Genomic DNA, 27,444 nt, shown 5'->3' on the forward strand with positions numbered 1-27,444 from the left:
ACCTCGATGCTAACTGTGAACATATTGATAGATCTAAGCAGCAGACTTTCAAATTTCAATTCCGTTTCGAATTCCGTTTAAAATTAACCTTTAAACGAAATTTCCGTTTACGCACTAAGAAAATTTAATTGTCATTGGTGGCAATTTAAAGATGGTGTGATTCTAAGTCCACATTACTTCCCTAATGCGAAACATTAAAAATAGTTATTAATTGCAATTAAATCGTTTTATTTTCCCTTTTCGATTGCCACTTAAAAGTTAAGCACTGATCAATGGGCGAATCAACGTCCATGGGAATGGGGTTTTAGCTGATCCAACTGATGCTGAGCCAGAGTCAACTTTAACTCATTGAGATTCACATGACGTGAAGGAAAATCCACATTGTCGCTTATCGAAATGTGCGGCGACTCGCGAGTGGGTAAAATGGGTGAGGTTGGCAAATTATCCAAGTAGATCTGAGACCAGATTTGATGAGGTGGCGTTGGATACAGGCTGGGCATCAGAAGCAATTGGGCTTGCTCATCGGGTGGGGCTAATTGCAGTACACCTGAACTGATATGAATAGCAGGACCATAGGCTAAGAAGAACTTGCAAAATAAACCAATTTCAATTCTACTATTATCGATTATTACGCATACGCACCGTTGTTCGTGTGTTGCTCCAATTGAACAGGCGGCGATGGCAAAGCCAACGTGTGGCCTGGAATTGTCAACAAACTAGCGACTACAATAAGACACAATGACATTTCTTTTGAAAACTTCGAAATGATAAATGAAAAATCAACTTATATACCCAAATGAACGGAAATACTAGGTTTTGGCTGAACGCCCATCAAGGCTGGAATCGTTTGATACTTGACCAAGTGGCAGTGGCTTACTAATTGAACACGACAACTGCATTGCACTCAGCTAAGATAAAACATCCAATTATATGCAAGCCATATAGATAAATTTCTTATCTCAAATCATACAATAAGCGGGCACTCGATGGAAAAATTACTTTGCCAACTAGCAACAATATTTTCTTATTAGAAGAATAGTGAAATGAATAACAAATCTACATATAAAGGTACATATGAGGGTTATTCTCTCCCCGCAAATTTCCATGACATCAAGCTTAACTCAAAGAAAACTCGCTTGGTATTAAGGCGGAAAGAGTTTATTGATAAACAGCCTAAACAATTAGGCGTAGTTTATATGGTATTTCTGGGTTAGGGAATGTGTTAAATTTTGACAGTTCCTATGCAAGTGATTAGTTTACAAAATTCATCTAGGTTCTTAACAAATTGGATTAGTCAAAACTAGAATAGTATACATATGTGACAGAATGGGGACAAAAAAAAAAAAAAAACGGAAACAGTCTATAGATAAACCTATGTAAAACGATAATCCAACATTGAAAAACAACTATCACAGAAATTCTAATGCAAGTCGAAATCATGATCTTGATGATGATGAGAAATGAGATCCAGTTGCGATTCATGTTCCACTTGTTGTTCCAGTTGCTGATGCTGCAGCTGATGCTGTTCATGCTCATCGCGATCCTTGAACTCGTAGAGTGTGCTATAACTGAAGGCTCCCTTGCCATGATCGATGCCCGGCACAGGCTTCTCGGGTTCACTTTCGTGTTCGTGATCGAAATGGGCATGCAATTCACTTGCCTCGGCGTATTCCACGCCCGCTGAGCCGCCATCACTGCCATAGTCCGCTGGGAAATGATCCTCACTCAAATGATCGCCCAATGAGCCCAAGTGCTCCCCGCCAAAGTCGTGGGAGTGGGTATCGAAGTTGATTTTATCCAAGGCCTCACCGCCACTCAGAGCACCCGCATAGCTGCCCAATAAGCCAGCCGAATGAACAATCGATGATATATCCTCGCCGCTGGGCGCACACTGAGTGCCAGCCATTAGTTGGACCAGAACCAGGATCAGCAAAAAGGTGTACATGGTTGGATGTGGGTTTCTTTTTCGATATGGTTAGACCGTCGCGGCGAAATGTTTCAAGTCGACTAATTTCTTTTACCCAGACTCGGTTTCATTTATATGCTTTGGCCATGCTTCATGTGTGGGGGCAAGGAGGTGATGGAGCGGGGCTTGTGCAGAGTTTTGCCATAGTTTTTCCTGCATTTTCCAAAGCTTTGGCTTGGCTTGGTTTGGCTTTTGTTATTTTTTGTATTTTTTTTTTTTTTTTGTCTGTTGCAATTGGACATCTGCCTGTTAGTCTGCCTGCCTGTCGAACGTCGGTTTTTCTTGGGTACTGATAATTTTTGCTGCACTTACTCTCTTGGTTATTACATGTCTGTTGCTGCAACATGGTGCGTATACGTAATATTTTGTATATTGCAGTAGTTTTTGGTAGTTCTCGTTGAGAGAATTGCATAAGTCTCCTTCACCTACACCTCCTACTACTAGACTCTTACACTCTTACAACTATGAACTTGTCCCCTTTCCCTGTCACTGATTCAAATGACTTTTGTTTTCTTTTGTTGATTTTTGTTTTTATCTCTTCTTTCTTTTAAGTTTTCACTTCTGTAGGCGGAAGCTACAACAAATTTTTGGCACAAGTCCGCCAATTGAGCAGCTAATTGAGTTGATCAGTAAATCAAACTCAAGTCAAGGTTGATCTAGGTACAGATTATGTATGGCAATAGAATATTTATAGAAATATTTTTTGTTTCATATGAGAAAAAGTTTTCCACCGATTATGTATGTATGTACATAGATACATAAGTGCAATTAAAGACGTTAGCCAGCCGAAATATGTTGGAAGCCAACTTCATGCGTCGCAGCTCTGACACATTCACTCATTCATTTATTCACTCAGTCATTTAGTCAGTCACTCACACACAAAGAAACATTGCAAAAGGCATGGCAAACTAATAAGTAAACAACAAATATCGCATAGAGCAAACAATTTGCCATTTTTTGTGTTCATTTTTGTGAAGCGAACAGAAAATACACACACACACACACACACACGCACACACACACACACAATAAGAAGCTACAAAATGCCCAAAAAAAGAAGCCAAAGATAGAATACAGCAACGACATTGCTGATACCCTGTAATTAAATGTCGTCTACAAAATAATTAGAATAAACTCTCCAGGACTAAGTTTTAATCAATTTAAGTCTATTAGGGCCATCTGGAGCTCTTCAGACCTAGGCTTAAGGCTATAAATTTTTAAAGGCACTCTTTGGTTCTAAAGGACATTTTTACAATATTAAGTTGTATGTGTTCTTAAAACTATTGTTTGAAATGAACAAAGATTACTCACTTCTTGTTATAAAAGAAAACCACTTATTTCTATTATCCATTAGAGAGAATCATGACCCTAAGACTTTTAGACAAGTTTATTCATAAATAAGATAACAAAAGCGATATTGACCAATGATGGATGGAAGCAGAAAAAGTCTCAGGCAAAGTATACTAGATTTTAATACGTGACAAGTTAAGGCATTTTGAAACCAATCATTACCTTAATAAATTAGTCATTTCTAATGGGTAATAAATAGTGTGAATCTATTTCAATGATATATGTCATGTGAATGAAATGCATTGTCTGATTGAAGGAATGTTGCTATTCGATAATTTGTAATTGAGTCTAAACACATCCTGTTTGTCTCTATATAAAAGAGTTTATGGCTATGAATTCATATGAATTTTTTTTACTACTGCCTCTGCGTACATTATACTTTCGGGGTAAACATATCTGTGGCACTTTCCACATATGATTTTGCATATTGCAATTAACCATTTAATGAAGTCTAACTTGCGAATAAACCGTTCAAATATAACCATACATACGTATAGACGACATAAGTATATGTTTACTCATTTGCCTATCCAACACCATCGACAATCACTTCGTGTCCATGGGCGTCGATGTGGGGGATTGCGTTCCCCTAAATTCAATCCTCGAGGCTGATCGAACTATTTTACGGAGAATAAGTCAGTGGGGCAATCCCCTTCTCCTTGGTTGCTGCTCTCAACTTCTTCCATGTGGATGTGGCTCATGTTGTTTGGTGGTTTTAGTTGGTGGTTGGGTAGCGTGCAGCAACAGCAGCAATTGAAGCGGCCAGTGGGGCACCACACACAAAAATTGCGAATCGCCGTAACAAAAAAATGAATCAAACAGAAGCAGAGCCTCTCTCTCTCTCTCACCCACATTTAATTCGGGGGCGGGCAAGGCAAGAGGGTTTTTGTGGCCGCATTTTGGGAGTGCAGTTAGTTATTAGTTGGCATTTTGGTATCAACATTTCCTAACGCAGCAACTATTTTTCGCTGGCACTGAAGTTTCCCAACATTAAACCGACTTAAAGATGCCCTAAATCCAAAAGTTTTCAGTGAGAGCTAAATGTTCGCATATATCTCGGCAAACTCATTGGACTGGGCAGATGGACTTTCTGGGGGGGAGTTAATGGAGTTCCTTCTGTTTGGTTGCATTCATTAAATTTTTGCATGTTTAGGCCACAGGGTACAGGTAGAGGGTATAATTATGCGATTGGTAAATGCGGCTACGCCTGTTCGCCTTCTCCGTCTCCACGTCCATCTCTGCCACAAGGTTTTTGTTTTTGCTTTTTGTTAGTTTCGGGGGGGAAAGCTACCTGAGTTGGGTAAGCGTCATTAAGTTGCTTAGGCACGCTCTGGAGTAGTTCAAAAAAAAAAAAACGAAAAAAATGGGGCAACTGATCAAGTTGAATTCTCATGTCTAGACTAAGACCCAAATCAGAATCCAAAAACCTAGACTCGGAACGTGATGATGAGAGTGTCGGATATAAGGGCATTTGTTGGGAACCCGTATGGGTCAGTTTTGCGTTGTCACCAGCCAATGACGGAACAAAACAAAATGACCTTGGCCCACAGATCCCTAATGATGGCCAGTCTATTGCTTCTCCTGGCTATGGAGTTTCCGGCTCAAGGACATGACGTTCAGAAGCGACAATCACCGATTGATTTTCAAGATCTATTGCAATTCCTGCAGGATCAATTACGTCAGCTGGCTATTGGTGTACCATTGGACATAAGTTTCTCGGCATTGAATTACATATGCAGCACAATTGTTGATCTGGGGATTGTTCAGTCGAAAATTGTACCGGACATGTCCAAAATGAGTTTCCAACTGCACACGGATGAGTGTCACAATGTCAGTATACCGCTAACCCGGGCAGAAGATCTCTGGCGGACACAGGGTTTCCGGCAAGATAGACCAATGGTTATATTCATCACTGGCTGGACAACGAACATAAATAATTCAAATAGTGGACCAATGGCCAAGGCTTATCAGTGCCGCAATGACACTAACTTTGTGGTGAGTCCAAAGATAATTTCTACTGAGAGAGGTGTTTCTACATATCAAGTCTATCTATATATATAGATTTTGGATGCCAGCAATTTCATTGATACCCTGTATACCTGGTCGGCTCTCAATACGGAAGCAATTGGAGCATATGTGGCCAAGGCATTGGTCAAACTGAATCGTCAATACATCACCACACGTCTGCATGTGATCGGCCATAGTCTGGGTGCTCAGATAGCCGGCTCGACAGGTCGCAATTACAAGGCTCTCACCGGTGGCGAGATATTGACTCGCATCACTGGCCTAGATCCGGCGAATCCATGTTTCTACGATGGCAACAATTTGCTGGGTGTACGCAGTGGAGATGCCAGATTCGTGGATATTATACACACAAATCCCGGCATTCTGGGCACTCCAAGGCGTCAGGCAGATGCCGATTTTTTTGTCCAGGGCTTGGCACCCTTTAAGTCGGGTTGTGCCCAGGCTCCCATAACGTGCTCCCATAATCGAGCGGTCGACTATTTCGTGGAGACTGTTTATCCGAGCAATGCAAATGACTTTCTGGGCAAACGTTGCACTCACTATGCCGATCTCTTGGATGGGCGCAATTGCCGCGATGCGGCCATAATGGGCTATGCAGCCAATTACGGGAAATTGGGTATGTTCTATGTCGATGCTAATGGATCGGAACCCTATGGCAAGGAGGCGAGCCCAAACAACTACACATATACAAATACATCGTGTGGAGTCTGTACAAGAGATGTTACCTATATATAAAAATTACCTACTCTTTCTCTTTCACTCTCTAACTATCTATAATGGAGCAGTTAAAGCTGAGCTTTTTGATCGTAGCGAAAGCTTCTTATCTATAACACAATCACAAGCTTTGAACTGATATCAACTGAATGAACTGCTCTTTTGTGGGTATTGTGTTTTTTCTTTCTCCCCATACTCTTGCAAAGGGTAGTGTGGGGTGGGTAGACCAGAAAGGGTATAAAAGAGTTTGAGATAGTTGACCACTAAATGAGAGTACAATGAGGACATATTCAAGGGATCATAGTCTTCAATTGAGTCAACTTTGGAGAGAAGAGATCTAGGCATGCCCATGATACAAAGGGATTTGGGGAATTTACCTATTCTTTTTTATATATACAATGGACTTGGAACTAAAAGAGTATATAAACTTCAGCATATCTAAAGTTAACTTCTTTGATACATTATTTTTTTTGGGCTTCTCCAAATTGTTGACGACTGGCAAACGTCAACAGCATGTTAATGGCTTTTTCCCTAACTAATGGCTTAATTAGGTATGGAGACGTTTATGTTCTGACATCAGATCAAAGCATTAATATGGATATAGCATTGTTTTGTTGCCGCCCATTTATGTACGTGACGATTGTGACTATATAGTCATACAGATGTTTGATGTTTGATCTCTAGTCAAGTGATTCAGTTTGTATAATCATTCGCCTCAAAAATTCCTTTTTAATGCTCTGCAGAGGATTAGCCCAAGTCTCTAAATCCAATGTGGCTGGTATTGTGTGAAAAGCTCATTGAAATTATTTCAATATATTCCATTTCGAAAAAAGAAGCTTTTTATTAGCGTGATTAGCAATCAGAATTAGCCCTGACACTGGCTATAGGGGATTGTAGTTTACTCTGATGGTGTATGTATGTATGTGTAGGTAGTTTGTTACAATACACGAAACAAAATTGCTATCTTCAAAGTGCCTTAGGTTGAGGTTTGTTTTGTTTTTCCCCCTACAGATCTCTCGCAACGAGAACAACTTTTGAGAAGAGAAATATTTCTATATGCTATATAGAATGGCGAACCGAATCTAATTAAGTGACAAGTGCACCTTATCTGATTGCTATTGCCCTGATGTGCATCGATATGGTTACATTCAAGTAGAATATAAGTAGTGTATTTAGGTATATATGTACATATGTACATACATACATACGTATAGAGACACACACAAAACACATACACCTATAAGGCATTGCCGGTTTCAAGATTCTCTTCCCTCTATATACATTTATATTGCCTATAAATACATTTTGTTTAACAATTTCCGGCACTCAGTCGGTATTGAACTGTTCAATCAGGATGACAGTGAAACAAATCAAAAAATTAAATAATTTCCAACTAATTTTATTGGTTTTACCATTGATTAGCCCATTGAATGCCATCGAATTCAGTATACCCGATGTTTTGGGTTCGATGGTGAGTTTGGGTGTCAGTTTTGTTGATTCAAGTATTTTGCCCACGGCTAAGGGTATATTTGAGAATAGTAAAAACTTATTAGCCGGGTATCCCTTTCAAGTTGTTGCGAGTTCAATAAATGCCATTTGTGAGTACCGGAATAAATAAATAATAACAAATTGTGTTAGTCTCACTTTCCCCCTCTCCCTCTCACGTTGTTTCTCCATGTCTTCTCAGGCTCACAGGCAGTGGGCACAAATAATGTTAAATCGAAATATACTCCTGATATAAGTAAAATGAGCTTTCAACTGCGAACGGCGTGCACTAAGCAAAGTTATCCATTATTACATCCGGAGGGCCTGTGGCAGAGCAAAGATTTTGATCCCAACAAGAAAGTTGTCATCTTAGCCACTGGTTGGACGACAACGGTGAATGGTTCCGATACCATAGATCTCTTCTCCAAAGCCTATAATTGCCGCGGTGATGTTAATTTCGTGGTATGGAAGCATCATAATGAAACCCACATTCGGTCTGCAAGATTCAATTGACATCTTCTCTTCGTAGGCCATTGATGCTGCACAGTTTGTGGACACCCTGTACTCGTGGTCGGCCTTCAATACGGGAGAAATCGGCGCGATAATTGCTCGTAGCCTGGTCAAGCTATTGGAAGTGGTGCCAGTTCGCAATATCCATTTGATTGGCCATAGCTTGGGTGCACATATTGTTGGCGCTACCGGAAGGTTTTTGCACGAATATACGGGCCAAAAGATTCCCCATATCACTGGCCTGGATCCGGCCAAACCATGCTTCAATGAGGGCGAAACTCTGTCGGGTCTAATGCGTGGCGACGGGGCATTTGTCGATGTCATTCACAGCAATTCGGGAGTCCTGGGTAAACGTGAACCCTTGGGCGATGTGGATTTCTATCCAGATGGAACGGGTCCGCTGCCAAGCGGCTGCCTCACCGCCATCTGTGCTCATTCACGCTCCTGGCAATACTATTTGGAGTCCATCTATCCGGGCAATGAGCTCAACTTTATGTCGGCACAATGCAATTCGATATCGAGCCTTCGGGACAAACGATGTCCTGGAGTGTTGCAGCCAATGGGTTATGCAGTGCCGCATTTTGTCAAGGGTAACTATTTCCTGGAGGTCAAGTCGAGCGAACCGTATGGCTATGGATCATCGGAAAATCGAACGGTTGAATATAAAAACTGTGGTCTATGTCCCAAGAGCTGAGTTAGTTGGAGTTAAGGAAGGTTTTCTTTTCTTATTCGTATTTCTTTTTCTTATGCTATCTATTATAATGCTTGCTGTTAGCGTCTTGCTTGACCTGGCCAAGACGTTGACAATTCAATTAAAACTTTGTTTATTATGCAAAAAACACAAAAAAACAAAAACCAAAGTTTAACCAAAAGAAAAACAACTTGTGGAAAAGAGGCCACAAAACACTGAGAATATTGCAACAATCTCTACAAATGACCAAGACGAAGGCAAAGACGTTCATCATCATGATGATGATGATGATGATGAAAATTGTGTGGTTGTTGTGGCTCAGCTGGCGCCACATTAACAATTACAGTGGATAACAGAAGACTAAAGTAGTTGAACTAATATACTTTTAGCATTTTGCAAAATGGGGCAATTTAGAATGAAGTTAATTGCTTTAAATTATAACAAAAACCCCAAAAGTATGCAATAGAAATAGAGTTCAAAGGTTATGGCCATAAGGCATACTAAAACTGTGCACAAAAAAGGTGTCGAAATGTTTTTACTGAAATCAAAGCTACAAGGCGAGTGTATTCTCCATTTGGTGATATCGATCTGAAAAATTAAAGAAATGATAAAACGGCCAGTTTACTCAATATAGTTATTTAAGCTCACAACATATCAGCAGATTTTAGCCAGGGTCTATGCCGTTTGTCGAATTATTGGAATCGGATCGATTTGGCTATCATTGACTATTGCAAAACTGGTCAAAAATTTATTACGAACTGCTGCCCTATCCACAACATATTGGGCTTTGGACTCTTGCGATTTACCCTAAACTTTTTTAATCCTTAAACATTCAAATCTGTAATTTTCAGACAGCTTTCGTGAAAAAGGACGAAAATCACACGTTCTTTTCTCATTTCTATATTCTTGAGAAAGGGGGGGACAAAATAATAACACTGTGGATGGTAAAACGTCAAAAATTCTAGTTTCTAGATTAAAACTAGTCCAATTGAGCAAATAATAATAATGGATGACCTTATGATGGATGACCCATACATGGCAATTAGATGAGAATGAAGAACAAACTGACGAATGATGAATAGAATTTAATGAGAGCACTTAAACCACTGTGCAACCATCACCTGACTGACAAATGACTCACCTAACGGGTGGCTTGCCACTGAGCTGACAGAGCTTAAGCCTTAAGATGGCGCATAACTTGTGGTTATTTGTCAGTTTCCGCCACCGGCCAATGATGAACCCGCCACTATCATACAGTATGGTTACCATTCGGATTCGCATTCGCATTCGCATTGGCGTTGGCGTTGGCTTTGGTGAGGCAGGCGAGGAAATGATCCATCAAGCGAGTGTGAATTATATGCAATTTTGCAACATGGTCACAGGTTGCTTCTGCTTCAGCTTCTGCTTTAGCTAGTGGCAAAGCAGTTGACCCTGGTCAAGAATCGGACGCTCAAAGTGGTTTAATAAACTGCAATTACTTTAGCACCAGCTGAGGCTGAGCTGGTTTGTTGTTTATCACCAGTTTGGCCACCAAAACTACCCAACCCCCTCTCCCACGCCATTATCTGAGAGAGATTTATTTTGTGGATTCTGAAGCCCCAACCCCCAGTACCAGCCCCAGTACCAGCCCCAGTGGTAGCCCCAGTTTTGCTCCACAGTAGTTTTTTGTATTACATTTTGAATAAATAGCGAATGCTGGAAATAGTTACTTATCATTCGAGTGCTACACTTCGAGAAGACCAGGAATCCAATTGACACACAAAATCATATAAAATGAAAGTCCTTATTGTGGTTTGCGCATTGATCGCCTGTGCCTCAGCTGGACTCATTCGTAGCTCCGGTTGGAGCTCAAATCCATGGGGCAGTGGCGGCGGATGGAACAGTGGTTGGAATAGCGGATGGTCCTCCCAACCGAAGGTTATTAAAGTGATCAAAATTGGCGGCGGTGGTGGCGGATGGAACAACGGCGGTTGGAGCAACGGCGGCAGCGGCTGGAGCAATGGTGGCGGCGGTTGGAGTGACGGTTGGAGTAATAGCGGTGGTGGTTGGACCAGTGATGGCTGGTCATCCGGTTCCTCGCTTGGTGGTGGCTGGTGGTGATTCAATCCTCTGAAAATCTGCTGAACAAATAAAAAAGGAATCCCAAAATCTTGTACCATATCTACATAAAATATTTCCCATTCTGAAATTCGCAATGTTTCTCCACTTTATTAACTCCTTACCTATATGTATCTATTTTTTTTTTTTTTTTTTTTAATATTTTTTATTAAAAAAAAACTTGAAATGAATGTTGCCAACTATTCAATTATCTATCTATGCATATAAATGTCGAGTTTGTTTTTAATTTGACGAGCATTCTCACCAGTTAGTTAGGCCATTGGAAAACGATCAAGAAGCATAAATCGAAATGCATATAGCAGAACGCATCAAAGTTATGGATCGTAACAATTAAAAATTCTAAACTTGAAAACTTGAAATTGAAATTGAGTTTTTATTTTGTTCGTTTTGTTTTTGTAATTATTATTTTATGCATTCGCAAATGATTGTGGAACGTTTGTAATGGGTGCCACAAGCACCTATTATGATATAAATTATCATTACAAAATCATACATATGCACAGTGGATGCAAACTACTTGAAAAACTTGGAATTCTCTAAAGTTGATTAGAGTAAACTTTGAACTTCTTGGACTTTGATTTCGCTTTACAACATTTTGCTTCTCATACAACAAGATTCGTAATACTCATGATGATGCCATTTTATCCATAACAAATAATGCTTTTGATATTCTCTTAATATTTTTAATGACTTACGCATGTTTATGAGGCTAGAGAGAATAGCAGGTAATACTAAAAAAAAGGCTTAATTGGCTCAAGGGTGTTCCCGTTTTGGAAACGTTTTCAAATTGTTTGAAATGTGAATTTGGCTTACTTAAATCTCAGAATTGGATATCCCTAAGCCATTGAGTCTAGGTGGTTTCCACCAATCTGAAAACAAAAGATCCTTAATATGACTTTCTTGAGTTTCTTAAGAACCGCTTTTGCCCAAGAAACTAAATATAAATAACTAAACTAAATATAAATAAATTCGAAAACGGGAATTACTTTTCCTCCTGGTTGACTAACAATGAGAGGCAATTGTTGATGATGACAAAATAAATTGACATTGGGATTGACAATTGACAATTGACAACGAGATTAGGTCTGAGAATCGTTATTTGTCATCTGTTTATTTCCAACATTAACGCTGTGTATACATTTGACGAGAATCATAACTAGGTGAAAGATATTAAAAAACACTTACAATTCTTCTTTTTCAATTCTAATTAACCAAGGACATTATAATTTGATGGTCGTTAAGATTTTAATGAATTGTTTCTTTGTTTGTTTGGATTCGCTTGGATTTATTTTAATGGTTGCAAGTAGAGTTTATTAGAGTCATTAAACCACTGTGCCTGATGCATGGTTGGCAATGCTTTGGCTGCTGCTGGTGCTGCTGTTGATGTTGAGGTCGTCTTATTGGACTTGACTGTGTCTATATCTTTGGGTATGGGTTATGATTTTGACTCTGTCTTTTGTGTGTTTTGGTGTGTGTGTGTGTGTGTTGTGTGTGCAGCACGCGTTAAAAGCAAGTAACAACAACAAAATTTTTACGAAATTTATGGTAAGTAATGCACTTGAAGAGGCATCTCGATTTGTATTTGTAAGTTGTTTGCATGCCAATTGACATTGAACTAGCCTGTTTGTTGTTGCTTTTGCTGTTGTTGCTGCGGAGTATGAGTCCGTGTCGTGCCACACACATTTGTTCGGCTCTGGCTGCTGCCGCCGCTGTGAAAATGAAGATTAATTGCTAGAAATATTACATGGGAATACCAAAAACGAAAATGAATTCAAAAAATGCCATACATAAAATCATTGATGTATCGAGATGGTTGTTGGTGTTGTTTTTTTTGCACCTCTGCTGTAGATTGTCTACATGGCGTATGGAAAAATGAACGATAATATATGGTAAGTACCTCATTATTATTCTCAATTCATATGCCGAATTTATTTGGGGCCCTTCATTAGAAACAGTAACGAGAATTTATTACTGAAACTACTTCCATCGTCATTTCAAGAAAAACTTTGGTTTAGGGAATGGCAAGTTATTGCAACCCATCTCCCTCCCTTCACCGGCCGACTACGCCTATTATAAAGTGCATTTTGTCTTATAGTAAATTATGATTTTGTGCATTCTACATGCATAAAATGATTTGTGTGTAAGTGATTAATGATCCGGCCGTGGCTCAGCAATTTACAAGTGGACAGTCGGCGTCTGCGTCGACGTTGGCATCGACGTTAGCAACGGTGGCGTATACGCGATATTCCCATCATTGGGATTGCGTCTACTTCAGAACTTTAGAAATCAGAAATCATGAGTGCTGCAAATTCTCAACGCTCGATTCTCAGCCTTCCGCTCCGTTGGGCTGCTGCTGTTTCGTTTTGTTCGCTTCACTTCTATGCCTAATCGGGCAGCTCGATGACTCAGCTGGAGTGTTGCAATTGTGTATAAAAGCCCAGCACATGGCCCAGATGGTGCATCAGTTGGAGCTAAAGGTTCTAACAGCAATCAATATCAGTTGGAGTTATTCAGGATGCGTCACGCTGTGATCTTTGTTTTCGTTTGCGGATTACTCTGCGCCCTGGTCTCGGCCGGCCTACTGGGTGGAGGCGGGGGAGGCGGAGGATATGGCGGTGGTGGTGGAGGTAATGGAGGTGGAGGATATGGCGGCGGTGGCGGCTCACATGGAGGCGGAGGCGGTAATGGCGGCGGTGGATATGGAGGTGGTGGCAAGTCATTGGCCGGCAATCGTGGCAGTTCCATATCCTGGCAAGGCGGCGGCAATGGCGGCAAACAAGGCGGAGGTGGTGGCGGCGGATATGGCGGTGGTGGTGGCGGCGGATATGGCGGTGGTGGTAACGGAGGTTTTGGAGGCGGCAAGAACGGAGGCGCCGGTGGAGCCGGAGGATATGGCGGTGGTGGTAACGGAGGCAGTGGTGGAGCCGGAGGATATGGCGGTGGTGGTAACGGTGGTTTCGGAGGCGGCAAGCATGGAGGCGGCGGTGGTGGAGGATACGGCGGTGGTGGTAGCGGTGGTTTCGGAGGTGGCAAGCAAGGAGGCGCCGGTGGCGGTGGATACGGAGGCGGTGGTGGTTTCGGCGGCGGCAATGGCAAACACGGAGGCGCCGGTGGCGGTGGATACGGCGGCAACGGCGGCGGTGGTGGTGGCAAACACGGAGGTGGCGGTGGTGGTGGATCTTATGGAAGCGGCGGCGGTGGTGGCGGCAAGCACGGTGGTGGCTGGTAACTGATCTAGATGACTCCTCCAAAAACCAGCAATCCCTAAGCAATCCATGCGGATAGCTTACTGACAACTTGTGTTCCAAGACATTGTGCTGGAATGTATTAATTCTGTTATCTAAGATTCACACAAAGTCCTACGCTTTTGATCATCTATTGCTTAAACCTATTTTTTTTTCAACTACCAATAAAGAAAATATATAAATTATAAACATTTCCATTTCATCTGCTAACTAAATTGAAGGATATATGTACATAGGTAGGTAGAAAGGAATCACATGGATTATAGACCCCAAAGAAGCAAAGAGTACAGAAATTTACTTGTGTTTGCAATGATCTGGATGTAAAATTGAAAATAACTTTCATTTGAATACTAGAGGACATAAACCTCACCTTAGCCAAGCTAAGTCACCTTTTTCATAATGGACAGCAATTGACAGGCAATTGAGATGAGAGTGAGGTAATTCATTTCATTTAGAACTGTCCTCCGTTTTCTCTACCAGACCTAATCTTTATTCTTTCACTGTGGTTTCAAAAGTTAAAGGGTCCTTCAAAAGCCATTTTGCTTATGTCCTCCGAAGTTTTTTTGGTGTTGTATCCTGGCCAGAACTGTTTTCTTTGCTGGCAATTTCCCAGCTTGAATGTTTAAACTGACTAAAATCCTATCCTATAATGTTGATACTGTATTCCAAGGGTGACCAGTCAGTGTCTTCATATTCATAGCCGTGGTAACATCCCTTTGATAATAATTCTATATTCTATAATTCTATAAAGGACCTGAAAAGGGATAATACCGTAGGGCGACCATTCAAATTGATCTAAGGGCTTAGAGTAAATTGATTCGTGTCCATCTACATATGTATATCCTTGCACTCAAGTCTTCTTCTTCAAATTTAAAAGAACATAAATGTATAAATGGATTTTTACATTATTTGTAAAATTTATTCACAAAAAATAGATAAAAAAAAAAGAAAATGAACTCTTTTTGGAATTTACATTAAACAGATAGATTAAGGAGAAATGTTATATACAGTTGTTGGGTGCGGTAGATTCTAGTGATGTCGCTTTGTCCTGATTGTGTCGTTTTGGTTACCATTTGGATTTACCAGCTCCAGCCATTGCTGCCACCAGAGGACCAACCAGAGCCGCCACCACCGCCGCTCTTCCAGCCGCTGCCACCGCCACCACCGGAAGACCAACCGCCGCCGCCACCACCCAAGGACCAGCCACCACTTGAGGGCCATGAAGTAGATATAATTTTTTTGATTCCTCCACCTGATGACCAGCCAGAGCTACCGCCGCCGCTCTTCCATCCACCGCCGCCACCACCACCACTGGAGGACCAACCACTGCTGCTGGGCCAACCAGAGGATCCTCCGGACGACCATCCGCTGCTTGAGGGAACCAGAATGATTTTTTTGGTTACTCCTCCGCTGGACCAACCAGAACTGCCGCCTCCACCACTTTTCCAGCCACCACCACCACCACCAGATGACCAACCACTGCTGCTTGGCCAACCAGATGAGCTTCCACCTCCCAAGGACCAACCACCTCCGCCGCCGCTGCTCCAACCGCCGCCGCCACCACCGCCACCGCTGCTCCAACCACCGTGGGAGGCCCCAACGCCGAGAACGACCACCAAAACACCAATGAGAATTTTCGATTGCATCTCTGCAGCTGCTGTGCACTAACTAATTTCCCACTTGGCCAACTCTCGGCTATTTATACAGCATTTGCCAGCAAACACTCAGCTCAACTCAACTCAGTCAGTCAGTCGGTCGGTTGGTCGGTTAGTTAGTCAGCCACTCAGCCACTCAACCGCTCAACCGCCCAACCGCTCATCTAAGATTCTAGCTGCCTTCATCTACATCGTATAATCAGTTGTAGGTAATTGCCAAATCTGCAAAAAAAAAAAAAAAAAAGACAGAAAAAACAGAAAAAAAGCCGCTTACAATCTCAGCTCGTCGCATCGCATCAATCGGAATAGCTCGTCTTTTGGGCCCTCATTATGTCTGGCCACCAATTGGCAATTGGCAACTGGCAACCGGCAAGGGGCAACTTTCAATTTCGTACGCTTTTGTTCTTTTTTCGGGGGCAACTTCTGGGGCAACGCCCCTTCTATCATAATTTGCCGTTACACGTGTCGCCTGTGCTACCGTGCCAACTTGCCACCGTGCCACCGTGTTATGCCGTGCCACAAAACGTTGCCTCACAGTTCGTGATGTCAGATAAATCAGGTCGACATCAATCAATTATGGATGGATACCTGCCAGCCATCAATATTGAGATTGAAATTGAGTTCCACATAATTGTTCGACTGCTGGCCGAACCAGAAAGAAGAACAGGTGTCACAGGTGATTACACTGCAATCAAACAAAAAGTGCTATGCAAATATGATTACACCTATTCCTCGACTTACAAACGGCCAAAGGAAATACTGAGAAAAATCAAATGAAAAATCAAACAAATTTACAAACTTTTTGGTGTCTTTATCTATCTATACTAAGTCGTAAATCTACTAGTATTTAATTCATAATTGAAACAATTTCTAAACAATATATATAGGATAATTCCCTTTCTATTGCTATTATAAACGTTTGACCATTCACTTCCTTGTCCTGAGAATTTCCAGCAATGTTCCCTGAGACCTATCTCTTAGGATTTAAGAGTCTATAAAGGACTAGCGAAACATTTACATTACATTACATACATTTCGACATATTTAATATTTATAAAAACAAGAAGGCAAGAACAAATTTGTCCATTTTCAACCGATTTGGCCAACAGTCCCAAAGCTATAAGTGATCTGATCAGGCTTAATCCATGTTCACGCCACCGGGTGAACAGCAGTGAGCGGCGAAGAGCAGTGAGCGGTGAGGAGTGAGGAGGGTTTTTTGATCCTCGGCGTCTACGGTCACACCAGGAGGAGTGACTTGATTTTTTCCAATGGGCACCGCCATCACTAAGAATCGAGCCTTTCACCCGAACACCCGTTCTCTTGCATTTTTTTTACGATTTGTTAATCACTTTCAACCCGAACCATTTCCGTGTGTGCCGGTTTACCTGTGAATATTATATAAATAATAAAACCTACATTTAGTTAACCGAAGTTTCTCGTGCGTTTTAATTCACCACTCGCTCACCACAAACTGAAGAAATTGGCACCCGCCAACTCCTTGTATTTCATTTGGATCCTTCCGCCCCCCACGAACATTGGTCCTTCGAGCCGGATATCCTTCCGCTCCTCCAGCTTGCATCGGCGGAATTCCTGATAAGTACAAAATTTCATTATTCATTTCATTTACATACTACTAAAAGTGTGAGGTTTTCCCGCTTCTCCATAGCGACCTACACACTTTTACATATTGTATGTACATACCTGACCTGTTCCAAGGTTTCATGGTAGTTCCTAATCCTTAGCGTGATTGTCCAACGTTCTCATTTTACATTCCACGATTATCCATTTTCATTTATGTTTTTTTTTTCCTCGCACTTGTCCAAATCCACCTTTTTTACATATGCATTCACATGTACATGTAATTTCCACAGCTGTTTGCCAAATCCGCGTAAAAGTTTAAAAAAAAAAAAAAAAAAAAATTATTAAAGTGTTATAAAAAATAGGGAAAAATAAAAATCAAAGTGTTCACCGCGTTTTCTTATGTGTTGGAATAATAATCTTTAATGCCAAACTTATTTCCACACGCGCGTATCTACGTACATACATACATCGTCACCTGTTGATGTACGCGCATATGTACATACATATCCATATACATACAATCCCTTCGCACATTTACCACGACACAAAAGGCAAAAAAAATATTCTTTTTTTTTAAATAGCACTTCACGTATGCACCGCGATTTCTTGCGCGTTCGAATTAGGTGCGAAATTAATTTCCTCACGCGCGTCTTTGGATACCGGTGCACTTGCTTACATACGTACATACATACATATGTATATGCTTACATAGTCATACATTGCACATACATATGTACATATCCACAACGCATAATACATTTCGGTGTCGCGCATTGATTTAACACAACCCCACATCCAATTAAATTACAATTACTTACGTTTTTTTTGTTGTTGTGAACAACGCGTGTGCATACATATCTATACTCACCTGTGTACTTATGCATGTACGTACACACATAGATCAAAGCATCTGTCCATATGCATTGATCGGTTGTTTTATTTGCGCACAACACTCGCTTGTTTTTCCGCACAACACTTGTTCTTGGTTTTTCCGCACAACCACAAAAAAAAAAATTATTCACATACATAATTAAACAACAAAATCAAAAACCAAATATATAAACAGCGGCCGACAGCTGTTTTCGGAGTAGTGGTGACACGTGAGTCGAGTCGTGATATCGATAGGCGGCTCAAGCGCGCCAAATTTAAATCACATTATTTCCGATTCTCTTTTTTCGCCTAATTATATATCCGCCCATATTTATAAAACAATACATATATATTTTTCCAGCATTATCGTGCCCACATTTATATATCCGTCCATATTTATAAATCATTTATATAATTTTTCCGGCCAACTTTTTGCGCTCACATATATATATCCGTCCATATTTATAAATTATATATATAATTTTTTTCGGCCAGTATTTTGCGCTCATATATATATCCGCCCATATTTATAAATAAATACATATATATTTTTTCCAGCACTATCGGGCCCATATTTATATATCCGTCCATATTTATAAATTATATATATAATTTTTTTCGGCCAGTATTTTGCGCTCATATATATATCCGCCCATATTTATAAATAAACACATATAAATTTTTTCCAGCACTATCGGGCCCATATTTATATATCCGTTCATATTTAAAAACTATATATATATTTTTTCCGGCCAGTATTTTGCGCTCAATATATATCCGCCCATATTTATAAATAAACACATATAAATTTTTTCCAGCACTATCGGGCCCATATTTATATATCCGTTCAGCTTTAAAAACTATATATATATTTTTTCCGGCCAGCCTTTTGCGCTCATATATATATCCGCCCATATTTCTAAATAAATACATATATATATATTTTTTCCAGCACTATCGGGCCCATATTTATATCTCCGTCCATATTTATAAATTATATATACAATTTTTTCCGGCCATTATTCTGCGCACCCATATATATCCAGATCCAGATTTATATAAAAACGTATTTTCCTTTTATCCTATACATCTTTGTTTATATATTTCATCCGTGTTTTGTTTTATACGTACTCCCATCGGTAATTTTCAATCCGCATTCGTGCGTTCGTATATTATTCCGCATCTATCCCCATTAAAGAGGCTTCGTTTCCGAGCCACACGCGAGAAAATTCTCCCGCAATCCTGCGGTGCACAGTGAGGAAGTTCTTGCGTCCCCATACAGTCCACTTCTCACTTCCAAAACAAAAAAAGGGACGCGCACAAACGCGGTGTTCGTCGGTAAGCTCGTCCCCTGAGTATGTCCACGGAGCCGTCCAAGACTGCGCCGAAGTCCAACAGTCTTTCGTCTCCCTCTGCAACTCCGGAGAAGGTTCGGCCTCCGACAACTCCGGTGACCGTGAAGCGTACGGATATTTCGCGCAAGTTCTCGTCAGTTCGCAGCCGCAGCGAATCCCCAAGGTCCCGTCCGTCTTCGTCCAGCTTACCTGAGGGTCGCAGATTCTCGGTTAAAGACTCGAGGGAACACCAAGGTCGTTCCAAGCTTTCAACTCAGACCCAGATTCCGCACGTTGTTGTGACGCACTGTTCTGACGCTCCCGTCACCCGATCCGTATCACAACAGCGTAGAGAACACTCCAGAATGTCCCTTTCCGATTTCGTTATAGCGTGCGACGCATTGACTCTGTTTGAAGCTCGCGAGAGTGAAGCTCTAACTTCTGAAGTGCCCTTGTTTTCCATTAAAATGCACTTAGAGCAGCTCAAATCCCTTTGGTCAACTGTCGAGATGGAATACTCCCGTTGTCACAAGGCCTTGACAATCCAAGCCGACGAGGAAAGCTTGGCAAACATAAGCCACATCAAGGCGAAGCACGAATCCGCTTACGCGGCATATGTGCGATGCGGGACGTTGTTCGGAGAACGCATCGAACAGCTCTCGGTACAGATGACGACTCTTAGGCGTCAGCCAACCGCTCCGTCGGGGCCACCGGGGCATAGAGTTCCTCCGTGTGAGGTAGAGACATTTGATGGCGACAGCCTAGCATGGCCCACATTCCGCGATTTGTTCGCCGCCATTTATATCGCCAATCCGTATTTGTCACAAGTGGAGAAGCTCTATCACTTGAACGCCAAGACGCGAGGGGAAGCGAGAACCATCGTGGCTAAGTCCCCCCTGACGAATGAGGGTTTCCAGGCCGCGTGGGAGAACCTCACCGCACGGTACGAAAACAGCCGTCTGCTGGTCATGACTCAAGCCAGACAACTCCTTCAGATTCCCGCGGTGGCACAAGAGTCGGGCAAATCCTTGCGAGAGCTGCAGACCGCGTTTCAAGGGTGTCTTACCGCACTTGAGCGTTCGGGTGTTAGTACTGAGAATTGGGATGTCCTACTTATCGCCATCTGCACTAGTAAATTGCCGAAGGCCACAATCCTCCTGTGGGAGCAATCAGTGCCCAATAAGACTGTCGTCTCAACGTGGTCCGATTTGAACCAATTTCTTACCGATCGGTATCGGGTCCTGGATGCCACCGACGAACATAAGTCGGCCCCAAGTGTCCAAGCCATCCCCATTGGCCCCCGCAAATCCTCTGCAACGATGAAAGTCCAAGCGTTTCCAGCGAAAGCTCAGCTCAAATCGGCGTCTTGCAAGCTGTGCCATCGGGAAAATCACCCAATACGGCTCTGCCCTAGTTTCCTTGATATGCCTGTTCAGAGGCGGCTGGAAACCATTAGACAGCAGGGACTTTGTCTGAACTGTTTTGCCCGCGGTCATCAAGTGAAGGGCTGCTCCAGTGCGCATAATTGCCATACCTGCAAGGAACGTCATCATACGCTGTTGCATCCTAGTGATGTGTCCGTGCCCTCGCCATCCGCTGCGCAAGTCCCACCATCCAGCGTCACAGAGCGCCCGTCCGCGAGCGACCAGCTCACAAATGCTCAAAGTTATTTTGCATCTACCCCAGGCAGAGGCCTTTTAGGCACTGCGATTGTCACTCTGCACCATCGTGGTGTGGATCATCATATTCGGGCGTTGATCGACTCGGGAGCCGATTCAACTTTTCTCTCCGAACGCGTCTTCAGCATGGTCCAGCCCCCTTCTACCCAGTAGACGCCGCGGTTACTGGCATGGGCCAGAGTGATGGAGGCTGCGCCGACAAGGTGTGTCTGCTAATGCTGTCTCCCCGTGTGACAGATTGAACAAGATTGAGGTCTCCGCCCTGGTCGTATCCAAATTGTCAGGGGCCATTCCAACAGCTCCATTCCTTAATACGGTTCCGACGCAGTGCCTCGATCGCCCCCTGGCTGACCCGTACTACAACAAGCCCGCGCCTATTGACATGATCATCGGTGTAGACCTGTTTCCCCACATCCTCGGAGAACGGATCAAAAAGGATATTGGTGATTTTGTCGGGCTAGAAACCATCTTTGGATGGGTTCTGTGTGGGGCTATCACTCCTGACCCCCCGGTGTCTAGATCCGTTTTCGCGGCACAGACGCGAGTTAGTCCCGAAGCAAAGCTTGATGTACTCCTCACCAAGTTTTGGGAGGTGGAAGACCTTCCCGCAAAGCCGGAAAAGGAGGATGACGCATTCTGCGAGCGGAACTTCCAGGAGACCACCCAAAGGGGAAAGGACGGCCGATATGTTGTGTCCCTACCGTTCAAAGGTCCGAATAGCGTTGACTTGGGCCACTCAAGACCGATCGCGCTGGCTCAATTCCTGCGGAATGAGGCACGCCTTCTCAAGGATCCGGTTCTAAAAACGCAGTACGATGCCATTATTCAAGAATATGAGGAATTGGGTCATATGATTCGGGTGACGCCGCCTCAAGATGGGAAAAACTTCTATCTCCCCCATCATGCGGTGTTTAAGCCCGATAGCACCACCACTAAGGTACGCGTGGTATTTAACGCGTCGAGCCCCTCCACACAAGGCGTCAGCCTCAACGATGTCTTGCACACCGGTCCTACTCTTCAGGCCGACCTCACGCTTCAGGTACTGAAATGGCGGTTCTTTCAATTCGTTTTCAATGCCGACATAACGCAGATGTATCGACAAATCCGAGTCGATCCCAGGCATACCCCCTTTCAGCGGATCCTCTACCGAGACCGCTGCGGCAATATTCAGGATTACGAGTTACAAACTGTCACGTTTGGGGTTAACTGCGCGCCATTCTTGGCGATCCGAGTCCTTTTACAACTGGCACAAGACGTGCAAACGATGTATCCTCAGGCGAGCGAAATCCTTCGGAACTACATGTATGTTGATGATGTCCTTGCCGGCGCTCACACTGAAGCCGACGCTCGTCTCGCCATACGAGAGCTTCAAGCGGTCCTCCAATCTGCGGGATTCCCGCTTCGGAAGTGGACTTCCAATAAGAAGGAAGTACTTCAAGCCATTCCGAGAGAGCACCTGCTGCGAGAGGACTTTCTCGAGCTGGAAGACGCGAGCACCGCAAAAACCTTGGGTATTCGATGGCAAGCTGCTGAGGACGTCTTCTTCTTCACCACAGCGGACCCCCCTTGAAGGAGTCGATCTCCAAGAGGCAGGTTCTGTCTCATATCGCTAAGCTCTTCGACCCCGCTGGGTGGCTAGCCCCATTTGTCATCCGAGCGAAGATATTCATGCAGCAAATCTGGCTTACCGAACTGGGCTGGGATGATGCTCTGCCGCCTCTCCTGCTGCAGCAATGGCATGAATTCCTGCAGGATTACCCAGGCCTCAGTCGACTCCGCATTCCCCGTTGGCTAAACACCAGCGATAAGCTCTCGTGGGAGCTTCATGGCTTCTGTGACGCGTCACAGAAAGCGTATGGAGCGGCCCTATATGTGCGGGTTCGGTACGGCAATCAAGTAGACGTCCATTTATTAACGGCTAAGACCCGTGTAGCTCCAGTCAAAACAGTCTCGCTGCCTCGGCTAGAGTTGTGCGGAGCGGTTCTGCTAGCCGATCTCTGGGCGTCGATCGTTCCTGAACTTCCAATCCGACCTGCAACCTCCCAGTTTTGGACCGACTCTACCATCGTGTTGGCTTGGCTCAATAAACCTCCGTGCAGTTGGTCCACCTTCGTGGCCAATCGCGTATCCAGGATCTCCGAAAGCACTAGTGGCCAAAGCTGGTCACATGTGCGCTCCGAGGACAACCCCGCGGATCTGGCGAGCCGTGGAGTCTCCGCGGCCGAGCTATCGGCCAGCAGCCTCTGGTGGCATGGGCCGGACTGGCTCCAGAGAGCCCCCGAGTATTGGCCAACTCCCCATAACGAACTCCCAGACACCCAGCTGGAGCAACGGGTCCAGTGCCACACCACCGCGACCACGCTACTCGAGGACGTCAGCGAACGGTTCTCGAATTATGGTAGGGCTCTACGAGTCATCGCGTACATCCTACGCTTCGCCACCAAGAGGATTTCGACGCCTTCCACGGTTCGCCTCACCAATGACGAACTTCTTTCCGCCGAGCGCGCCTTGATTCGGACCTCTCAGCGGCGGGAATACCTCGCGGAGATACGGGCCCTGGGCGAAGGGCGACCCCTGCCATCATCCAGCACTCTACTCAATCTGAACCCATTTCTCGACCAGCATGGGTTACTCCGCTCCTGCGGACGACTCCGGGCCGCTGAGTCCCTCCGATATGATGAACGTCACCCTATTCTCCTCCCATATAGTACTCATTTCACTCGCCTGCTTGTCGCATTCGCCCACCGCATCACGTTGCATGGCGGCAATCAACTGATGGTGCGGTATTTGCGCACCAAATTCTGGATCCCACGGATAAAGAACATGGTAAAGTCCCACATCAAGGGGTGCAAGGTCTGCATCGTTCATCGTCGACGACTACAGACCCAGATGATGGGTGATCTCCCTCGAGAACGCATCACGTATTCCAGGCCCTTCACCCACACGGGCATTGATTTCGCAGGGCCGTTCGAGATCAAAAATTACACCGGGCGTGCGTGTCTCATAACTAAGGGTTATGTCTGCGTCTTTGTGTGTTTCAGCACGAAGGCAATCCATCTCGAGGCTACCTCCGACCTCACCACTGAAAGATTTCTGGCAGCCTTCTCTCGGTTTGTCGCACGGAGACAATGTCCACAGCGCATTTACTCCGACAACGGCAAAACCTTCGTAGGGGGCCTCAAAGGCGCTCGAAAAAGATTTCCTGAACGCCACCAAGCTTGAAATAATGAAGGCATTCCCCCAGCACATCCTATCCTGGCAGTTCATTCCGCCAAGCGCGCCCCACATGGGAGGACTGTGGGAAGCAGGGGTCAAAAGTTTTAAGACCCTGTTTTACAAGTCCTCGTCCACTGTCAAATACACCTTCGAGGAACTTTCCACTCTCCTGTGTAGGATCGAAGCGTGCCTAAACTCCAGGCCAATCTCTCCCATGAGTGAGGACCCAGAGGATCTACTGGCCCTAAGCCCGGGACATTTCCTGATTGGAGGACCACTCTTAGCCATTGCGGAACCGGAAATTCTGGTCGAGCCTATGTCGCTGATCAACCGATGGCAGCGACTAAAGGCAATCCAGCAGGCTTTCTGCCGCCGCTGGAAGAGTGAGTACCTCAAGGAGCTTCACAAACGGAACAAGTGGAAATCACCGACTCGCAGCATCCAGACCGGCGACCTCGTGATCGTGTCCGAAGATCATCTCCCCTCCAACGAGTGGCGCTTAGGGCGAATTGAGCGCACTCTGCCCGGGGCTGACGGCCTCGTCCGAGTGGCTGATGTCACCACCGCGCGTGGGTCTATCCGAAGACCCGTAGCGAAGCTCATTCTGTTGCAAGACAGCAGGAGTCCTGAGTCTAAAACCTTATCGTGACTCCTAATCCCTCTATGTTTCCTCCGAATGTCCTCGTCTCCGTGCATGTTTCTCGTTCCCGTGCATAGACTAATCCACTCCCCCATACGTAATTTCTTTCGTTACAGTTCATTCAGCTCGCCCTTTCATAGCGACATGGCCCCCACGCGTCTGCCGCACCACCGCAGCAAACGAGCTCCACAGGGCACGAACGTGTACCGATGCCGGGTCTGTCGGGGGGTTCATGCACTCCGGCAGTGTCAGCGCTTCCTAAACCTCCGAGGGGAAAAGCGGCTTCGGGCGGTGCTCATCAATAAATATTGTCCCAATTGCTTGGCCCACGAGCATTCATCCGACGCGTGTCGGACTCGCCATGGTTGCCGACGATGCGGGCAAAGGCACCATACCCTGCTCCACATGGCCGACCAACCGCCGAGACGACGTGCCTCCGCCCGGCGTCGCAGCCGATCACCCCCTCCAGTCGTGCTGCACCCCCGCTACAACCCCGTTCCCGATCATCGTCCGACCGCTCCGCTTCCCCAGAAGGCGCACCCGAGATTTCGTTATCCTCCCTGCTCCACGCCAGGACGACGACTGTCCTGCCCACCGCAGTCCTACGGTTGGGCAATGGCTCGAAATCCTTCGAGACCCGCGTCCTTCTTGATGCGTGTGCGGCTGAGAGCCGCATCAATCTCTCCTTTGCCCGGTCCCTGGGGTTAGCTGTGACCACGGTCGGGGTCGACCAAGCCTGTACGGCCGTCCTCGAGTCGAGGTCCGACAAGACGTTCCGACGGAACGTTATATTCCGGGTCGAAGAGGACTTGCTCATCCGCACTCCCATCCGGGAAGTGGCGGCGCCGGTCCGAGAGAAGTTCGCAACCCTGATCCTGGCCGACCCCTACTTCTATCGGCCGGCGTCGGTATCCGTGGTGCTCGGGGCAGACCTCTATCCTGAGGTCATCCAACCAGGCTGTGTGCCCGGTCATAGCGGTACTCCCGCAGCCCAGAGCACCGTGTTCGGATGGGTCGTCTCCGGCTCCTGTGGGATCTAGGCGCTCCAGGACGTTGCCGTCCCCCATCCTTTATATGTCCAGGGTGACAATTGCAACATGTTGCAAGGGGGGGCGGTATGTTCACGCCACCGGGTGAACAGCAGTGAGCGGCGAAGAGCAGTGAGCGGTGAGGAGTGAGGAGGGTTTTTTGATCCTCGGCGTCTACGGTCACACCAGGAGGAGTGACTTGATTTTTTCCAATGGGCACCGCCATCACTAAGAATCGAGCCTTTCACCCGAACACCCGTTCTCTTGCATTTTTTTTACGATTTGTTAATCACTTTCAACCCGAACCATTTCCGTGTGTGCCGGTTTACCTGTGAATATTATATAAATAATAAAACCTACATTTAGTTAACCGAAGTTTCTCGTGCGTTTTAATTCACCACTCGCTCACCACAAACTGAAGAAATTGGCACCCGCCAACTCCTTGTATTTCATTTGGATCCTTCCGCCCCCCCACGAACAATCCAAAATATATTATGATTCTCTTCGGTGCCTTGCAAACTCCTTAACAAAATAAATGGAAGCTTTTCCGCAAGTGTATTTAAATAATATGGATGTAATCATTTGTTTTAGAAAATAAAGGGAGAGACTAGTATTTGAAAAGGAAATATATCTGATAACATGGGTTGATTAAATTTATGGCATTATCGATCAACGAGAGATCTTGTTAGTTAGCAGCGAGCAGAGCAATTTTCGTGGTAAAGTGTTTTTGGCTAAGCGAACGGTTAGATCGTTTGGGCCATTGTTAAAGCACGATCGATCGTTTGAATGATCTGTTGGCCCCTTTGACTTTTGCTCATTTGCGGTCAATTGTAGGTGACGTCGCGACGTCGACGACGACCAAGATACATGCATACAAAAGAATTTTCATGGGCGGCATAAAATCAAATCAAATTTGTGGCCTCAAACTTTTGTCCATTGGCTTTTGTCGATTGACTGGAAGTATCCATCCATCAACAATTGAACAACAATTGAGAGCTGCCTGTGTCTCGGTGCAAAGCGTTAACGATTCGCGTTTCTGGGTTACACCAAATTGATTTGGCTCTTTGGCAAATGAAATGCCAATTCCGATGGGTGCGAGAACCAACGATGGGGCATTGGGTCACAAGTAGGAAGTGCGTTGGACGTGTCATTAACCGGTTTAGAGAACAAAACAAAAAAAATTATAATTTGGCTAATTAAAAATGGAAATTCCTTTTCTTGTATTTTGCATAAATTCTAGCAAAAAAAAAAAAACATGAGAAAAAGATTAACAAAAGACACAAAAAAAGAACACAATTTTTTTGTTTGTTAAGTACTAAACATGTATGTAAAAAAAA

The 27,444-nt window shown here is 44.4% G+C and overlaps 7 protein-coding genes and 1 long non-coding RNA gene across 9 annotated transcripts; 6 read left to right on the forward strand and 2 right to left on the reverse strand.

Annotated features, from left to right (window-relative positions):
- Positions 1–1,420: 1,420 nt before the first annotated feature.
- On the reverse strand, positions 1,421–1,945 carry LOC137583156 (uncharacterized). Its single transcript, XM_068298069.1, has one exon. It carries the CDS (start codon positions 1,943–1,945, stop codon positions 1,421–1,423), a length of 525 nt encoding a protein of 174 aa, XP_068154170.1.
- Positions 1,946–4,815: 2,870 nt separating this feature from the next.
- On the forward strand, positions 4,816–6,205 carry LOC137586883 (phospholipase A1). Its single transcript, XM_068303067.1, has 2 exons — positions 4,816–5,311; positions 5,378–6,205. Exons 1-2 carry the CDS (start codon positions 4,832–4,834, stop codon positions 6,074–6,076), a joined length of 1,179 nt encoding a protein of 392 aa, XP_068159168.1. The 5' UTR covers positions 4,816–4,831; the 3' UTR covers positions 6,077–6,205.
- A 1,193-nt stretch (positions 6,206–7,398) lies between these two features.
- Positions 7,399–8,916, forward strand: LOC137586584 (vitellogenin-3). Its single transcript, XM_068302677.1, has 3 exons — positions 7,399–7,653; positions 7,743–8,002; positions 8,070–8,916. The coding sequence occupies exons 1-3, from the start codon at positions 7,410–7,412 to the stop codon at positions 8,742–8,744; spliced, it is 1,179 nt and encodes a 392-aa protein (XP_068158778.1). The 5' UTR covers positions 7,399–7,409; the 3' UTR covers positions 8,745–8,916.
- A 1,460-nt stretch (positions 8,917–10,376) lies between these two features.
- On the forward strand, positions 10,377–10,966 carry LOC137586643 (uncharacterized). Its single transcript, XM_068302751.1, has one exon. It carries the CDS (start codon positions 10,515–10,517, stop codon positions 10,839–10,841), a length of 327 nt encoding a protein of 108 aa, XP_068158852.1. The 5' UTR covers positions 10,377–10,514; the 3' UTR covers positions 10,842–10,966.
- A 2,343-nt stretch (positions 10,967–13,309) lies between these two features.
- On the forward strand, positions 13,310–14,293 carry LOC137586642 (uncharacterized). The gene has a single exon (XM_068302750.1). It carries the CDS (start codon positions 13,375–13,377, stop codon positions 14,086–14,088), a length of 714 nt encoding a protein of 237 aa, XP_068158851.1. The 5' UTR covers positions 13,310–13,374; the 3' UTR covers positions 14,089–14,293.
- Positions 14,294–15,139: 846 nt separating this feature from the next.
- On the forward strand, positions 15,140–15,772 carry LOC137583221 (uncharacterized). Its single transcript, XM_068298174.1, has one exon. The coding sequence runs from the start codon at positions 15,140–15,142 to the stop codon at positions 15,770–15,772; it is 633 nt and encodes a 210-aa protein (XP_068154275.1).
- A 777-nt stretch (positions 15,773–16,549) lies between these two features.
- LOC137586921 (uncharacterized) lies at positions 16,550–18,701 on the reverse strand. Of its 2 annotated transcripts, none has more exons than XR_011033833.1 (4): positions 18,159–18,701; positions 17,461–17,630; positions 17,225–17,349; positions 16,550–17,144 (listed from the first exon to the last, which is right to left on the reverse strand). It is a non-coding gene; the product is annotated as an uncharacterized lncRNA (long non-coding RNA). The 2 variants fall into 2 exon arrangements; XR_011033832.1 differs by having other exon boundaries at positions 18,209–18,696.
- On the forward strand, positions 16,913–26,482 carry LOC137586919 (uncharacterized). Its single transcript, XM_068303126.1, has 2 exons — positions 16,913–17,356; positions 25,196–26,482. Exon 2 carries the CDS (start codon positions 25,454–25,456, stop codon positions 26,117–26,119), a length of 666 nt encoding a protein of 221 aa, XP_068159227.1. The 5' UTR covers positions 16,913–17,356; positions 25,196–25,453; the 3' UTR covers positions 26,120–26,482.
- The last annotated feature ends 962 nt before the right edge of the window (positions 26,483–27,444 follow it).

The sequence above is a fragment of the Drosophila tropicalis genome, unplaced genomic scaffold, assembly GCF_018151085.1.
Source record: "Drosophila tropicalis isolate 14030-0801.00 unplaced genomic scaffold, ASM1815108v1 contig_158, whole genome shotgun sequence".
NCBI classification, from domain to species: Eukaryota; Metazoa; Arthropoda; class Insecta; order Diptera; family Drosophilidae; genus Drosophila; species Drosophila tropicalis.